The following is an 18271-nucleotide window of genomic DNA, read 5'->3' as shown; positions in this document are numbered from 1 at the left end:
AGGATAAGCATAACCTAGACATTTCCAGGCTCTGTAGTAGGTGCTTTCTGTAGACACGCATAATTTTATTTTTAATTCTTTTACTGAAGGCACACTAAGTGATGTTTAAGGTAAAATTTTCAGAAATTTCTCACAGTTTCCTGAGGCCCTAATTCTCCACTTCTAGCTACCCCTGTTCCTTGCTACTTACAAACTCACCTTATATACTTACGAAGATCTCTCTGAAATCTTGAGATCTGTTCAAGAGTTGTGAAGTGGGCTTTAGAGTACAAATGTACATTAGAAACTTCATTCTCAAAGCTTTTCATACTCAGCTGGCTGAGGTGTTTACTGTCAGTACTTGTACTCCTAATATCCAATTTATTCAAACATTTGTTACCTAATAGTATGTATTTAAGTGAGTTTGCTTTGTCCCTCACGTATGGGAACAAGTGATGGCAAGACTTAGAAAAATACCTGCACTTCTACTAAATTCTGCTTCAGAAGGGGTGTGAATAATCAGTACATTTGGTCAGGGTTTAGGCAAGTGTGATGTTCATCTAACACATTTATTGTTTTTATCTGTGCTTTTGTAAGTGAGAATGATTTAAGTTATTTGAACGTGCAAGCCTTCATCCTTGAAAAGAGCTTACATTACAGCTGAGAACGCTGAAATTGAACTAGAGCTAAATGTTGCTGGGAACAGTACTGTCATCTTATCAGACAGGTTGTTGTGGAGATGATGCTACAAAGTGGCATATTTTTTTTTAATCCCAAACAGCTGCTGTTTGCAAGTATTGGGATTTCTCAAGTTGGTTACATGCTACTGCTGCAGTATCCCCTAGCCTCTTGTGCCAGTTTTATTTTCTCTGGTGTAGAACAAAAGTGTTACTTGCTGCTGAAATGTAAAAAAAAAAAAAAAAAAAAGTTCACCTAGTAGAAAGATGAAATGTTTAGAAGTGGATTAGTAATATTTAACTCTCTACTATCTAAAAGACATTTGGTCATTATTGCATAGTAACTTGAGCATAATTCAATTTTCTTTCCCCTGCTTGGAGAAACTTTAGGAGATAGAGGGTTAAAAGCAAAGAAGGATGAATTGAGGCTTTGCCTTTAGAGAGATGACTGGGAAAACCAGATGGTATTGATTTTTCTCGCCTCTCCCTCTTTCTGTCTAATGCCTTTTGATCAAGGACAAATAAATCTGTAAGAAAACTTCTGAAAAATCACACTATTCTATCTGAGTTGGTCTGAGACTGTATGAGGTACATTTTTTTACCACTGTGCTTCATAATTTTAAAACATGAGGTGTGTAGTGCAAGCTGTCAAATTAACATTGATGATCTGTGTAAAGGGTTTGCATGGCTGAATGTTCAGCTGCTTTTAAAGCTACTTCCTCTTTTTGTAATATTTTATTATACTTTCACTGAACATTAGTAGAAGAGACTTTGCTCCCTTGCAACCCCTTTCTCCATTCTTAAAACTCCAGTTGCTGAAGAGCACTGTGATGTGTTACTTTCGTTGCTTTGCATTTTGATGATGATGATGACCACAGTGATGTGTGGAATTTATTTTCACAGCATTTCATGAACAGCAACACTTTCATTTATTAATGTATCTCATCATTGCAGTATTATTATTTTGCATAATCGTTCTAATTTATTCAAGGGGCCTGACATGTTATGGTCTTATAAGTATGTGCCCCTGGGACTTGAGTGTGTTGCCATATGGTGAGATAGTGCTGCATGACAACATTTCAGCAACAGAAGAATTCAACAGTGAAAAAAATCTGATAATTGTAAGTGTTCACTGAAATCCTACGCTTAGCACTTTGTCTTTTTCCCCATGATGCCAAGATAACTGCTTGTAGACCAACGAGATTGAAACAGGTGTTCAAGAATTGTATGAGATATGTTAGAAATGTGCTAATGATTTTTAGTTGTCTTTGTGTAACTTCACATTTAAGTGAGAGTTCAGTTTGACTTCTGAAGTCTCTAGGGATGTTTCCTGCTCTGAGACATGTAACTGTGCAACAGTGATTTATAGACAAATCCAGGTTTAATGTGGGATTAGGAAAGAGTGAGCAGGAATGAGACATATAGAAAGGTTACAAAAAAACAAACAAACAAACAAAAAAAATAGTTCCAGTTTAGACCTGGGGACTAAGAAAATGTGACCATTCACATGGAACCAAGTGAAGCCTTTTCAGCAGCAAAGCTAAAGAAATTATTTATGATACCCTAAATGTGTAACATGCTTTCTGTCGTGTTCCTGGTCATCAGTGATTTACCTTCCAGGCTGGCATCCCACTGTTTCACACAGAAAATGAGTTGGAAGGTGTCACTTCTGGTTCACACTTGAAACAGTTTTGAAACAGTTCCATCAAGTTTTGTTACCCTTCTTCACCCCACCCACGGTAAGTACTTGCTGTCAATAGGTTTGCAGCTATTGAATTTTCCGAGATTCTTTGTGTGTAGAAAGTGTAGCACTTGCCAGTGAAGCCTCCTAGCAAACACCTTGGCTATTTGCCTGTAAGAGGTGATATTTTCACGTTTTTAATCTTTTTCATCTTCTATTCCTTCTCTATAGCCTACCCAACCCTCTTTAAAACATTCGTAAACTGAAGTAGACCTTTCCTCAGGAATTTCACACTGAATCTTTGGAAGTACATAGGCCTAGAAATGGGGAGCTTATTTTTTGTGAGGTGCACTTTAGACTTTCCAATAGGTATTACAGCTTTGGAGTATCTTGATAAAATAATTTTACAATAAAATAATTTTACAAATTCCCTTTGTTTCTCTCTCACACACACATATACACACATTAACTTCAGTTATAGCTGATGGGAGCTTATTGTGGACTGTTCAGTGTGGGTGTGGATCCTGGGCTACTCACAGGGTGCTGAGACTCTAAGTGGTTTAATATAGATGTACTTTGCAATTCAAATAAGACACTCATTTATATTAACTATTTTATATGAAAAAGTGACTTAGAAGCGGTTTAGTCTGTGAAATAAGGAACCAAGGAACATTACAGATAGAAGAGCAGTAGAACTTGGGTATCTTTATTTTTTGCTTGGTTGAAAAAAATAGATGATCAAAATTTGGCTGTTGATTTGGAAGAGGACTTAAAAAGCAATTAGCTGGGAGAGATGAAAATAAAGGAGTAGATAGAACTGTAAAATCATCATTAAGAAATCCAGTGTAAGGTTTAATATTTAGAAGTCTGCTTCATATTCTTTCTGACCTGCTAGCATCTTCTGTTTGCATCTCTGCAGAGATTTATGGTTTGTCTGCTACGTTGAATGCAGAAGCTGGGAGTAGATTTTTCAAGTAGATTTGCTTGGTATGGCCATAAATTGATTTTACAATTGTATGTATATACAGAACCTTGTATGTAATTTTTTTCTACTTTTTTTTTCTAGAAAGAGGGATCTGTAGGCCCCTTTTGGTTTTTAATCTTATCACCTCTTTTAATCTTTGGTGTGTTTCACAGTCTTTAACTTCAAAGTGTAATTGCAATGATGCAGCTGCTTAATGGATTGCTCCATTTAATATTTTCCCCCTAAGAGCAGTATTTCTTCTTTGCATCTATAATTGGATCATGTTGCTGCTGTCCCTGATGGAGATGCCAGGTTTCAAATTCACCATACACCTGAGCACATGCTAACTCACTTGGTAATCTTAGTATTTTTTTTCTGTTTATTTATCAAAATTGACTTGGATGACACACATTTTCTTTGTGCTGGAATCTTTTTGCAGAAGAAATTAAAGGGGAAATGCCATCATGCACCTCTTGTTTTGCCAAGTTTTCAGATGCAGACTGGGCCTTTGTATCCCACCGCTGCATGTCTTGACTGTGAGATGTATGGTACCCCAGAGGCCAGCTCCAGGGCGATATAAAGATATCACAGATTTGGAAAGGGGGATCGATTTTGTAGCAAGCATTACTTGTTGCTGCTCTGTGCACGTTCCTGCAGGCACGGCCTTTATTTTCCATGCTGGCAGTGACTGCAGCCAGTGCGGCTGCCACAGAACACGGCGCATCCCATCTCTCACTCTGCAGGCAGGCAGGAGGTGACTAATTTTTCATTGTTGCTGCATCTGAAGGATTCCCCTTCCCCTCCCACACTACCTTGGCCCCTTTAGGAAGATTTTCATCCATTAAACTTTTTCTTCTCTGTTGGAAGAACTAAATCTCTTTCAGCATTTTCAGGCTGGTGATCTAATTTGACAGCTCGTAGGTGATGTCTGTTCCTCTTCAAAGAGGCAGGTAGCCCCGGGCTAGCCAGCTGCATTGTGGATTCTGCAGATTTGGCTTGCTGTTCCTGCTGGGTGTCATCTGTCTTCTCAGTCTTGCGGTGGATAATTTTTGTCCTCCCCAGCATCATCTGCCTGAGCAGTTTCTGCCTGGCAGGCCTGTCTGTCCAGGTTGAGCATCAAGCAGAGTGGCCGCCCGGCTAATGTGACAAGGCACCCCTCCAAAGAGCGCAGCCCCGGGCCTTCTTTGGCCAGCATCGGCATCGCAGCCCGCAAACTTCCAGCCATCACGATCGTGGTCTTGCTCTCCCATCACGGGTGCAGCCCATGGACTTATTCTGCTGGCACAAAGTCTGTCCCCCGCCTCGCCCTCTTAAGGGCCGTCGCTCCGATTGCTCCCGTCTGGGCAGATGTCTGCCTCAACAGGTTTGGGTTTCCCTGCCTGTTGCCGGCATTTGACTCGGACACCGCCACTTGGATGAAATAATCCTTTAGTGGATTATCATCGCCAGACAGCCTGTGGGGGAAATGACAGGACTCGGCACGTTCATCCGAAGATTCTGCAATTCAGAGTGCTGCTAATGCTAATGGGAAGTGGCAGGGTGATCCCTAAAAGAGAAAGCGGGTTCCATTGCACGGCAAAAATGACAGAGGTTGTTTAGCCTATCTTCCAAAAAAATACATGATGACTACATATGTTGATTTTCATGCTCCAAGCCATAGCTATTTCCATATTTTTATGACTTGATGACTACTTTCTGCAAGCTGACAGGTTAGGGGCTCCACAAGTATTGTCTTTTTTATAGCCATCACCTCTTTAAGTCCTCCCTAATTTCTTTAAAATATGTTTTGGAAATAAGCTTGACTGGGCAATGAGAGTAAGCAGCAGAACAAAAAACAAAACCAGGCATAAATACAACAAATAGCATATTCTTAAAAAAAAAAAAAAGGCAAAACCCAACATTATTCAAACAAAGGAGGAATGGTTTCAGAACAGAAGTCAGAGAAACCAATGCAGCTGTCACAGGATTTGCCCTTATTGCAGTCCCATAATTCTGAACCTGACATTAGTCATGATGTAAAAACTCTTTCCTAGAAACACAGTAGTTACAAAGCCCCTTAACTACAGGATTTCCTTTTTAACAAATAAAAAGCCAGAGCATAGGGCTTAGAGGGGAAAATACTTGTCTGAGAGGCTATGAAAGGATGGCAACTAAGAGGGAAAGGATAAAATTACCATTTGAACAATCTAGCCCAAATTAGTAGTGATGATTGAACCAGCTAGAATATTCTGCAGATATTATTAATATATGAGCATGACTGTAATTTACTGGTGATTGTCAAACACATGTTTTGGATTCAAGTGGAAAAATATAAATACTAATTTACAGGTTGCAATAGGTGGTCACTTCCAGGAAAAAAGACAATGTAGAAGGGTACTATTTTTGAAATAATTCTTATATCTACTAATTGCCTATTTAATGTAATACTTACAGACTATGTAACAGTGAAGGGGTGAAAAACTATGTTACATTATATATTTCGGCTAAATTTAATAATAATGTTAGTTGAAATATTGAACGCTTCCCAATGTAAGATTCATTTTATTTTTTAGACCGGTTCCAGCTATATTTTTGCCTGACTGGGGGGGAAATTGTATCAGCAAAACCAATTAACTAATTTTTAAGCCTGAGTTTAGAATATTAGAATTAGAATATTGTCAGAAAAAAAAAACCCATATAGTAATTTCCATGAGCAGTTTTCAAGCTTTTATGATGTAGCATAGGGTTTAATAACAGTATCATTTTTTGTGTCAGTTCTAATAGCTTTAAAATGTCCCTTTTTTTTCCTAAGCCACACAATTGCTCTTACTTATAAAAGCTATGCAGAGTAGAACAGGGGAAGAACTAATTTCTAACAAAGAATACATACTACTTCTGTTTTCTACTAATAAACTAGTAATTGTTCCAGCTAAACTGGCACCTTTCTGGTATTCCAGGTAGGAAGGAAGCCTTCAGGACACTGAAGGCTGCAGCAGCTGCAGCAGAATTTGTGGTCCGGTTTATTCTTCATTGCCCATACGATGACACTGAAAAGTGTGGTATGTATTGCAGATTTTAAAAAAAATGTGTAAAAGAAGAAACAAACTTAGATGCAACGGCCTAAATAGAATCAACTTGTTCTGGAAATTACTGAGTTTATTGAGTAGCAGAAGAAAAAATCACAAACAGAAGTTAATATACTGTAATTTGTAAGTCGCTGGGAGGGAAGTATATTGAAAATATCCTAATGCTCTCACAGAGTCACAAGATAGGTCAGGTTGGAAGAGACCAGAGCGGCTCATCTGGTCCAGCCAGGGTCCTCCCAGAGAACCTGGCACAGGACTGCATCACGAACCTTCAGGGAGGGAGACTCCACAACCTCTCTGGACAATCTGTTCCAGTGCACTGTCACTTGCACAGTAAACAACTTCTTCCTCATATTCAGGTGGAATTTCCTGTGCATCAGTTTCTGCCCATTGCCGCTTTTTGCTGCTCTTTTGTTTGTTTAGTTGGGGTTTTTTTTTGTAAACTCTGTGTCCAGCAGTTGCTATTCATGTTTGCTGCACCTAGAAGCAAACTGGGTTGCTTAGTATATGTCTCTTACTATAATTTCTGAATCAGAGAATCAGTTAGATGGAAAAAAAGCTCTGAGATTATCAAATCCTACCTATGACTAAACACTACCATGTCAACGAGACCAAGTGCCACGTCCAATCTTTCCTCAAACACTTCCAGGAACGGTGACTCCACCACGTCCCTGGGCAGCCCATCGCAGTGTCTGATCACCCTTTCTGCGGAGAAATTCCTCCTGATGTCCAGCCTGAACATCCCTGACACACCGTGAGGCCGCGTCCTCCTGTCCTCTCGCTGGTTGCCTGGGAGAAGAGACCGACCCCAGCTGGCTCCAGCCTCCTTCCAGGCCTTTGTGGAGAGCGATGAGGCCTCTCCTGAGCCTCCTCTGCCTAAACACCCGCGGTTCCCTCACACCGCTGCTCGCAGGACGTGTCCCCAGCCCCTTTCCCGGCCCCGTGCGCGCCTCTGCCCCACACGAGCGGCCCCACAGCCGCGCCCGCGGAGGGTTCGCGGCTCTCGGGGGCGGCTCCCGCGGCCGGCGCGGCGCGATGACCTCACGGCGGGGCCCGGCGGAAGCTGTGCCGGGAGGGAGCCGGGCAGGACCGGGGCAGAGCCGGGGCGGCCCGGGCTGTGCTGCCCGGGCTATGAGCGGGGCCGGGCCCGCGTCCCCCGGCCGCAGCGCCGCGCCGGCCCCGCCGCCCGCCGACAGGAGACGGGACTCTCCGGCCGCCGGGTCCCCGATCCAGCCCATCATAAAGGGTAAGGAGGGAGCGGTGCGGCCCCCGCGGGGGCCGAGCCCGCTGTGTAACCCCGCGGCAGCGGCGGAGAGACGGCCCAGGGGCCCCCCAGGCCCGGCCCTGCTCTCCGGGATCCCAGCGCCTTCCAGCCCTCCGAGGTTCGAGCCCGTGTGCTAGATTTAAAGCTGGACACCTGGGAGGCTTAGCTGGCGTTCGTCTCTCTGAATTAGAAACCAGGGTGTCTCTGTGGATTTATTTTAAGGGACGAGTCGGCCACCGAGGCCCTTGCACGGGCATGGAGTTTCCTGGGAAGCTCTTACTTCTGGTCTTGATCGCCCAGGTTTTGTCCTGGTTAATCCGTACACAAAAGCGTTTGGACTAGGAAGAGATTTAGCCCATGCTTTATTTACTCCGATCGTGACTTTCCCAAATTTCTAAATAATCGTTCTGCACCGTTTTGAGCGGGGTGGGATTCCGAGTGTAGAACCAACACCGGTGGGTACCGTAGAGCCACAGGGCAGGTCCATCAGCTAGGGCAGGAGAACGCGTCCTTTAGATGGCAGTGCCACCTCAGTCTTTTTTTGGGACTACGATGTGTTTTTCTTGAAACAATATTTGCTATACTCTCACAGTACTTTTAGGCTTTTTCTTTGTGACAGACAAGCTTGTTTCTCCACGCATCCTTAAGTAGTAAGTACTCTTTTCCAAGATGAAATTTCAAGTCTGGCCCTAGAATACAAGAAAATGCTGACAGTTTTCCTTTGTAGTGAGGATTCCTCCTGTCTCTTGCTGCAGAAGACTCCCACACTTACTCTGTAGGTCTCTGTCAAGCTGCAGTGTTTAGTTCTGTTCTTTTACCAGCATTAACAATGAGATACAGAAGCTGTATGGAGCAGAAAGGGGATTGAGACAAAGGGTGCTGGGCCACAGAGGAGAACATTCACCTTCACAGAAAGGTGTCTTTTGCATCTGGAATGCTGGTTCGTTGTGTTTTGTCTAAGCTGGTGGTGTGCTGGCTAGATAGGTTACCCTACAAATTCTCTTCTGGTGCTCCTTTGGTTTTGTATGTACTTGGGGAGCAACAGTCCTTCCTCACACTGAGGTCTGGTGTGCTGCCTCTGCTGTGTAGCCTGGTGTGAGAGTGAGAGAAAAACTAAAATTCTGGCTTTCATTAATCTTCTAGATGTTGGGGAAGTCTATTCAAGACTGCTGGATCACCGACCAGTCATTCAGGGAGAAATACGTTACTTTGTTAAAGAATTTGAAGTAAGTATTTGTATCTTATTGGATGCTGGCACACTCTGAAACCTTGAACAGCTCTAGCATCTTTTTAGATATCATAGTAGGTACATAACTTTCTTCAAAAGGGCTTAACATGGGTGTTTTTTTCCCAAAATAACACATCTGTAGTATACGTCTGCATCTTTAGCAAACAGGGCAATAATTTAGGTCTTTTTCTTTTAAAACTTTTGAAAAGAACATGTGCATTTTTGTGTTGTTTTGTTTTGGTTTTTTTCCTGCGGAAGACTGGCAAGGATATTGATGTAGGAGAATAATGTAGTCCAAACATCTTAGAGAAGTCCAGATGGTTCAAGGGAAGTATTGTTGGCCAGTGTAGGTTTACATCTCCTTGATAAACTACTTTATGCCTCAGCTGGATTCAGATACCACAGTTATATTTTTATTTTCTTTGATTTTTGTTGCACAAGAGAAAGCGATACTACTTGAAGAGGAACACTTCATGCAAAGTAATAAAATCATTAAAAATTGAATAACTGTTATTTGATTGGCTGCAGATAAGGCTAAAGTACTGAATGTGTAGAAGTATTTATATACAGCTTTGCCTGGAAAGTATAATTTGGTTTCCACAAGATGGCAGCAAAAGTTCAGAAAATTTGAGTTCTATGCCAGGAGAAGTTTGTTTCTGTATAGGTTTTCTTTCTTACAGAATGTGGAATTTAAAAAAGTAACTGAAAATGCAGTTACACCTAAAAATTCCAGTATGGAGACCTGCTTTGAATGACATTAAAATATCTTTCCCCATCACCCCCCCAACCTAGATTGTAGCTTATATTTCAAGCAGGTCTATTTTGTTTCTGCTGGATTAGCAAAATCCAGATATGAAATAAACTCTCATGAGATCCATATCATCCGGGCTTGAGAGTCATTAGAAATAATTTCTTTTCTCTGCTTTCCCTAACTAAGCTATAGGATACAGTAAGTAATTTTAAATGTTATTCCACAGGAAGGAAAATACTAAACTCATGGACAAAATTAGAACATATCTTTAGGTTGATAATTCATATATTTGTCTCATTTCCCTTGAAGTCTTGTTCTTTTCTTAAACAAATTTAATATATTCTTAGATCTTTTATGGAAATTTAGTTACTGGTTTATACTTTTATGGGGGGGAAATAGCAAAGTAGAGGATTGTTTAAATTTTTGCAATTTAGAATTTCTTTTAAGTGGGCTTAAGACCACTGGCACCAGAAATTCCACTTGTTCAACTTTGTCCACAAATTCAACTTTGAGATATGAGATACTTTTTGATTGTGGTAGGACATGTGCTTATTCTTTCAATGATTAGCATCTAGTGTGCAAGGAATGGAGTTGTGCACTCAGGGAATCTGGAGCCTGTTTAATTAAGGAGCTTTCCTTGTCTGTGCCTCTGTTTCTGAAGTTTTAAAATGGGTATGATGATCCCTGTCCCATTTCATCCGATAAAGTATTTTTGTTTATGTAGAATTTTTATCTAAAGTAAAGTGCAGGTGAAATTCAAAGTGCTGTGGCTTCAGAAAAATAAATCTTTTTTTTTTTAAATTTAGACAAAACAAGATCTTGCTGTACTTGTAATTAATCATGATCAGTAGTGATCTAGAAGAGCTGCCTCTAGTCAGCTGTATTATATTACTTTTTAGTCAACTTCTTTGCTTTATTTCAGTTAAAACAATTTTACTTGCATTTTCACCTCCTGCTATACTAAGTGTGGGAGGGTCAGACATCAAGCAACCAGAATCATTGCTATGTTATTTCTCAGTAACCAGCTGAGTTGTAAAAATGAAATGCTTTCAAGCTCTGTTGCTCTCTGGTTTTTTAGAGATGCTGTAAATTATCTATAGAAAACAGAACATTTTTTCCCACAGTGTGTAAGTAGTTAATACTGTCTTTTCTCACAAGGGCCAGAGGAGTCATTCACAGGATTTTTGTATTTTAATGTGAAGAATGGAACATTGCTCTCTTTTTTTGATAATTTTATCTATCTTGTTAAATAAGTAGAGAAACACTTTAGTAGACAATGGTCTAGTCTTTGAGATGAAGCTGTTAGTTTATCAACTGGGAAACCATCTTTAATTTGTGAAGTGGAATTCCTTGCTAGCCACTCACTTTCTTTCACTTTTGTGGCAGGAAAAGCGTGGCCTCCGAGAACTGCGAGTACTTGAAAATCTAAAAAATACGATCTTTGAAACAAATGAACGTGTTCTTCCGAAGTGTGAGCAGGCCATGCAAGACAATTTGAATGAAACCTTCAAGAGATGTAAGCAGGCTGCTTCATATTGCTCTTGATGCATCATTTTGAGGCTAATTTAAATTGTTTGGATTCAAAATATGACTTGTTAAAAAATTACCACACTTGGGTAGTTTTCTGTTCTTTATGTGCTTTGTTCTCACTTCTGTGTGACTTGAAAAGAGAAATAACAGGAATGGTTTTTGATATATAGTAGTTCAGCCAATCAGCTCTTGCTAAGGTTACATTAAAGTTTTTTGTTGATTTAAGTAGAAGCTGTTTCAGCTCATTCTTTTCCTATTCACTTGGAAGTAGTGCTCCACGTTGACTAAAGCCATGGACAAAATTTCAGTCTCCTGGTTTGTTGCAAGCATGCTGTGGTGTGACTTTCAAGTTTCTTAATTTTCCCACAGGAGTGCGTAATACTGTCTCCCATCACTTAAAACTCCCTGCTGTATGGCTATGAAAATTATTATTATTATTATTATTATTATTATTATTATTATTATTATTATTATTATTATTATTATTCAGTCACAAATTGGGAAATAGTAGTAATTGCATACTAATCTTAGTTTCATCCTTATTAATATATTTCTTTACTGCTCAGGTTTTAATGTTTGAAATTTGTACTAATTTTTAAGTGTTCTTTATTTTCTTATTCATTTAGCAGGATGGCTTCTTCAAAAGATATTCTAAGAGAGTGTGGGTACACAGCTTTAGCTGCCAAATTTAATGCAGTTGAAACATGCCACTGTGGGTTTTGTGACAATTTATGTGTGGCATATTGTATAAGCATTTAATTTCCTATAACTTATTTATATGGCATCTGGCATATGCAGAATAGCAAATGGTAGATGGCGCTTTACACACCAAAAGGATTGCAGGAAAACATTGAACCTTAAAATTTAGTCCTGCGAATAAGGCATCCTGATACCGTCTGACTGGGGTGAACCTTCAGTGCTGCTCCCTGACTTTCTAATGGCCTTTCAGCTGTGTAGTACTCCAGAGTGGCTGAGGGGTGAAGGGACCTCTGGAAGTCATGTTGAACTTCCCTGCTCGAGCAGCAGCAGCTTGAGACAGTTGTCCAGGACTGCATCCAGTTGCTGCTTGGGAAATTAGTGTATTTAATTCTGTGTTAAAATTAAGTGTTAAATAAGTTAGAGGGGAAAAGGTGCGTAGGAAGGAACTTGTTAATATTTCCATTAACAAGTTTTCCTGGGCTTAGTCTGGGAGAGAAGAGATGGACTTCAGCATAAAGATATACATGTGGAGTCTATACACAGCTGATGGGGAAAAAATAAGGAAAAGAAACTTCAACTAAGTAAAACGTAGAGTTTGGTCACCTGTTTCTACTTACTGACTTGAGAGTGGGTTTTGATGTCTTCCGAGGTGCTGAGTGGTGCACTCCAGCTCATCAGCAGCACTGAGAGTGTGGGCACAAGAGGACCTCACTGCCTTCCTGCTTTTGGCTTCTAGAACATGCAAATGTTGAACTCTGCAATAAGCCTACTTACTTTTATAAGTGTAAAAGTTATGAGTGTAAAGCGTTTTCTTCAAGTACAGATGACTTTTGGGCAGAGCTAGGTGACATGGTGGAATATAATCACCTTGCAACAGCCTCGCATCTTCTAAATCCCTTTCGGGCAGGTTTCTTTGATTTACAACAGCAGCAGACTGATCTACTGCAATTTGTTTTTTCAGTGCAAGCTGCCAACGCTATGATCCATAGACTCCAAGAGAGGGAGTATGAAGCAAGAAAGGTAAAGGATGGATGGACAGATTTTTGTGATCTAAGAGTCTTGTGCTTCACAACAAGTTTGTCTGCCTTCAGTACAGCAAAACTAAAAAACATACTTTTCTGTACCTTATATACTTGCGGTAAAACTTCTTTTGGGGTGATTTCTGCACTTATAAAATGTACACTGCAAAGTTAATGGATCTAGCTAACTCTACAATCTCCTGATATATGGAAACTATTTTGTTAATTTGCTTTATTTTCCCTTCTAGCTCAAACTATAACATTTGTCACATACAGGGAAAGCTTAAATATAAAAAACGCTTATTTTCTGTGGAACAAAAAACATCTACTAACCTACCAGAATGGAAATGTAAATCTTTCCTAGTTAGCTGAGAACATTGACCATATTATATATATTGCTTGTTGAAAAGGAAGTGGTTTTTTTCACTTGTGGATGGGTTATTTAATGAAGGGCTATATTATAGGAACATGCGAATCACTGGAACCTTTTCAGTTGGCTACTCTTTGCATATTTGAAATACATGTGCTCTGAATCTAAAACCTGGAAAATTAAACAAGAAATTACAAAATAAACAAGAAATTAGTTTCATGTATTCCCATTACTACTTCTTTATTGTGTTCCTGCGTTATCTCTTTACTTGCAAAATGCTGTTGATGATAATTTAGTTCAGGAAAAACCAAAGATGTTTCCATGGCCGTCAAGCAAAACAGGCTGTGCATCGATGGGTGTAAGCTGATAGTCATGTTTTTCTTTCCTTTTTTTGCCACTGATGAAGATGGGCAGTCCAGTTGCAATTGAATCGTGGTGCTGGGCAAACAGCACACGTCTGAGCCCTGACAGAGTTTGCTTGTGTCTGACACCAGAGTAGATACTCAGAGAGAGGCAGGAAATTCTTACCGTTTTGCCACTGTTTGTTTGAAGCAAAACTTCAGTAAGAAATTTGTAACTTAGAAAATGAACAGTCACTTAGTAAGAATGATGACTGTTCTTTTTTAAAAATATTAGCTGTATGCTTGCACTATTTTTTAAAAATATGTAGTGGAAGAGTAGTCACAGGTATCCAGGATTTGTAGAATTTCTTAAAGCTTGTATAGTAAGACTTTTTGGCTTGAAACCTTCCAAATGGGAATTGTAACATGTAGGTAACATTTAAAAAAATATAGATAAAAGTTATCTTTGTAGTGCAGCCACTTGAGGAGAAATACCTTTCCCTTACTTTTCTGGAATGGTGTGTTCTGAAAAAATAATGAGATTTTGGCAGAATGTAGTGTCAGGTTTGGGAAGGTGATGTGTAATTGTGTCCAAAAGTGTTTGAAACGCCAGTTTCAGGACCTGTTGAGCACAAAGTAGTGTACCAGTCAAACTGTTAGTGTGCACTGGTGTATTTTGTCAGCAGATGTTACTGTATCTGTTGCCAACAAAATGGATCTTGGCATAATGTTGCTAAAGTGTATCAAAGGCTGCACTGAAAAACGTTGTGTGTTTAGCCAGTGCTGTGTGATCTTGAAGAGGAGCGGAGAAGAGTGTTTAAGAATACATAAATGGGTTCCCAATGCCTTTAGTTGACCAAAATGCCTCACATAAGAAACAATCATTGCTGATAGATTGAAAAGGAGAGGAGCTAAAAAAAAGAAGTATTAATCTTCTCTTGCTGGGAGATGGAGCAAATGGAAGAACAACTTCCTAGATTTATTTTGGGTTCTGCACCTGTAATGTAAGGGGGCCAGGCTGTCAATACAGCTCACAAGCAATCCACAGCATTACATTGCATTTTGTCATGTGCACTGGATGTGTGTATGATCTCTTTTTCTAGGTATCTTGACATTTTTAATTTTTTTTTCAAGATAAGATAGTGAACAGAATTAGACTTTGCAGAAGCCAAGCAGTAGGAAAGTATGAGGGGAAAAATAACTTACTTTTAAAGAAAGACATTAATCACAGTGAGAGCTAGCTGGCTAAAGCAGAAACACAAGCTGCCAGTTTCAAAACATTTAATCTCTCTGTTGTTGTATTTTATAGAAATAGCATCATTGCTAATGCAATCACATTAATAGTATTGCAGACATTTTACCACTTGTATTGGATTTGCTATACAAAAATAAATGTTTTCTTTTTAGTTTCCCCTTTCCATATGTTTTCTTGCTAGTTTCCAGATATTTCAACATCATGTCGCTCTCATTAACCCCCTGTTTTAGTATGGAAACGATTGTTAAAAACTTCATATTTTCCTCCTGTCAGCTGCAGGCAGACAAGGTGATGGCTCGTGAAGAGAAGTGCATTGCCCACTGGGAGGAGTTCATGAAAGAGCAGCAGCACAAGCGTGCAGAGGTGGACGAAGAGCACAGAAAAGCCATGGAGCGCCTCAAAGAGCAGTATTCTGAGATGGAGAAGGAACTGGCCAAATACGTTTCTTTTTAAGACACTTTTTTTATAATGCTGGATTTGTGCCATGCTCAGTTGCTTCTGACTTAAATTGAGGTTCTTTTGGAAAGCTGAAGCTGATAGAAAGAAGGAGAATTTCCTCTGCAGGCTTGGTACAGGAAGAAAAGGTTTGCATACTTTCAACTTAAGTGCCTATCTATGCTTTTTTGGTTCACGGCAGGTGGAAAGCCAGTATTCCTTTGTTTGTTGGAAGATGGAACTGAAAATTGTGTGACTACATCAGCTCAGGGAGTTGCAAACTGGAGTTCTCTCCCATCAGCAGAGTATCATATCATTTGGGAAAACAGAGACTAATGTAATATCAACTATCCTGGTGTGCAGCCACAGCCCTTTCCCAAAAAGTAGGTTAATAGATTCCAGCCGTAGTTAACTGAGAATTCACTGGGAAAACTCTATATTCTGCTTGTAGATTTCAAGAAAATAAACTTGTCTTACGGAATATTTTACTTTGAGGATTACCCAGTGAAGGATCTCAATACAGTTTTAAATCCAATTGTAATTCAGACTTTTGGGTTGTACGTTCAGAGTTATGAAGTAGAGTTGCAATTTGAATGGTTTTTGTTAACACAAAAATTGTACAGTAAGTTTGGCCAACAAATCCTTCTTTTTTTCCTCTCTGTAAATGTTTCAGGCTTCTCTTTTTAAGCTTTACTGTTCTAAGCAAAGCCAAAACAAGCTAAGAAAGTGATCATGAGAAGCATATCAGTCTTTGTATTAGTTTTGTAGCTAGTACAGTTTTACCTTAAATATTTGGCATGCTGTTGGTTTACTTAGGATAAGTTTGTCGGGACTTTATGAGCAACTGAGGTAAGATTTTTGTTTCTTTATCAGCATAACAAATGAGCAGATTAGTGGTTAAATGCCTGTAGTACTGATCTGCTTTCTTACCAACTTGTACAGCGTATGTGGAATACGCTCCTGCACTGCTTTCCTGTATCCCAAACTTGCAGTTACCAGCCCTGTGACTGAAGAACTTCACTTAATCAGTTCATTAACCAAGGAAAATGAGACATAGTACCTTAATGAAATTTGCTGCAAGCTAACCGTTAGTGCAGGAAATATCTTTCCATAATTTAGCTGGTGTCCAATGTAGAATGGAAACAGGTAAAAATAAACAGAATTTATGCTTTACCTGTATTGCAGCAGTAATACACCAACAAGGGTTGCTTGTGTAGGTTTATGGCTTGGTTTCAAGGCTCCATTCCTGGCAGCATGTTGATAGTGTGATTAAAGTCAGTAGAGGAGATGGAATAAGTATTTGAGATTTCTTTCAATAACACTGAATTCCTGCCAAGCTGCTCTGCCTGCTACCGTAGGCCCAACGGCTTCATCAATCATCATCATGTATCTGGACTGAAAAGAGGATTTGCCAACACGGGGCACGCTGGAATGTTGTTAATTCTCTGTTCTGAATGGAAAAAAACATGGATGTCTCAGAAGGATCCCACACGCAAAAAATAGGAAAGCCTCTTTGAGCAAATCCTATCTGAATAGAGGGGGACTTCTGTAATACTTTTCAGCTTGTGTACCCGTGATGAGTGTTGTAACTAAGCTCAGACTTCTTATTTAAAAAGAAAAAATCAGTTCTTGACTGTCTTTGGAATTGGATGTTGAATAGTTTTGTTTGGAGCACAGACTGGAAGTGGCTTCTCTTACCAGATTATTTGATGTATATGTGCTCAAAGCCCAAATATCTCTGTAACAAAATGCATTTAACTGCCTACTGAATTAATTTTTTATTTTTGCACTGATAATTTTTATTAAGATTGAGATACCTAATTAATTAATGCACTGGAGCTGTAGGTTTTAGTATGTCATCGATTTGGAGGCTCATAAGCAATGAAGCAAGTGTTATAAGTTGGATATTCACTGGAAAATAAAGTGGTATTTCCAAAACCTGGGATGTGTGCTCCTGATTTTTTGGAAAGCTTCTTAAGTACTAACACTGAAAATGTGTTCCTCTTTCAGAATGTTTTATGCTGGAGATCATTTGAAAGCAGAAGATCTATCTGCCTCTTGCTCAATGTTATTCATTGTGGGGACTAAATGAAAAATACCTGGTGCTGAAATAATTTCATTTAGTAACTTTTACCTTTTTTTTTTTGCATGATATGCTGTAGGTACTTGGAAATGCTTAATCATCTTTGAAGCAACTTGCCAACATTTGCAGGAAAACCTATTTTTCTGTCCAAATGCTTAAAAAAATCTCAACCAATACCTGGTGTGTCCAGTACCTTCTCAGTATGGCTGTCTGACAAAGAAAGATTCCTGTCTTCAGCATTTTTTTTATCAAAGTGGGACTATGGTCTGTCTGGACACAATAGTTCTCCACAGTGCTACTTCCTTTGCAAAATTCAAGTTTTTGTTACTCATGGTCTCGGCTGTTTGGGAGAAATACAAAAATCAGTAGTTTAATAGTTGGTTTTATGCCATTGGTGCATGAAGGAAGTGTTTCACCTTCTACTTGAAATTTTACAGGACTGATTTCCGTAGCTTTAAAAGTCCTGAGGATTTATTTAATCCCTGTTAAATATGATAGAAGTTTGCGTTGAATTCCAATAGGAGTTGAAAAAGGTCCTCAATATTAAGTGAACTTCTAGTATGGAAGGTGAGTTTTGCAATCCATCTTCGTACCAGACTGTGTATAACTTTTTGTTTAACTGTTAGTGCTGCTTACTTAGCTGAACTGTTCTTTGGAACTGAAAGTGGGGTTGGGTGTCACGTGAACACTGGAATGTTTTCTTAGTCTTTCTGTTCTGATGAGCAGATAGTAAGAAGCTGGTGTCTTCCTTGGAACTGCTGTATGAAACCTGCCCCAGCTGTATTTAGGAGAAATAATAAATTGTGGAGCTGGAAAGGTATTTAAGGGTTTGGGTTTTTTAATTCCTTACACTAAAAATGAACCTGTGTGCTGTTCTTCTTGGAATGGCCCTACCACATTGATTTAACCTTAGGAATGAGAGGGAATGCT

The 18271-nt window shown here is 39.5% G+C and overlaps 1 protein-coding gene across 1 annotated transcript; it reads left to right on the top strand.

Moving 5' to 3' along the window:
• Window positions 1–7215: 7215 nt before the first annotated feature.
• On the top strand, window positions 7216–17201 carry BLOC1S5 (biogenesis of lysosomal organelles complex 1 subunit 5). Its single transcript, XM_063402093.1, has 5 exons — window positions 7216–7612; window positions 8774–8856; window positions 10996–11125; window positions 12800–12858; window positions 15097–17201. Exons 1-5 carry the CDS (start codon window positions 7216–7218, stop codon window positions 15274–15276), a joined length of 849 nt encoding a protein of 282 aa, XP_063258163.1. The 3' UTR covers window positions 15277–17201.
• The last annotated feature ends 1070 nt before the right edge of the window (window positions 17202–18271 follow it).

This window comes from Prinia subflava, chromosome 1 (assembly GCF_021018805.1).
Source record: "Prinia subflava isolate CZ2003 ecotype Zambia chromosome 1, Cam_Psub_1.2, whole genome shotgun sequence".
In the NCBI taxonomy this organism is placed as follows: domain Eukaryota; kingdom Metazoa; phylum Chordata; class Aves; order Passeriformes; family Cisticolidae; genus Prinia; species Prinia subflava.
This window is presented reverse-complemented; position numbering and strand designations above follow the sequence as displayed.

Bases quoted from the DNA above. Each gene is read 5' to 3' on its own strand.
- BLOC1S5 (XM_063402093.1), top strand. From the start codon at position 7,216: ATGAGGCCTCTCCTGAGCCTCCTCTGCCTAAACACCCGCGGTTCCCTC. The intron at 8,857-10,995 runs GTAAGTATTTGT...CTTTTGTGGCAG, and splicing joins ACTTTGTTAAAGAATTTGAA to GAAAAGCGTGGCCTCCGAGA. The intron at 12,859-15,096 runs GTAAAGGATGGA...TCCTCCTGTCAG, and splicing joins GGGAGTATGAAGCAAGAAAG to CTGCAGGCAGACAAGGTGAT.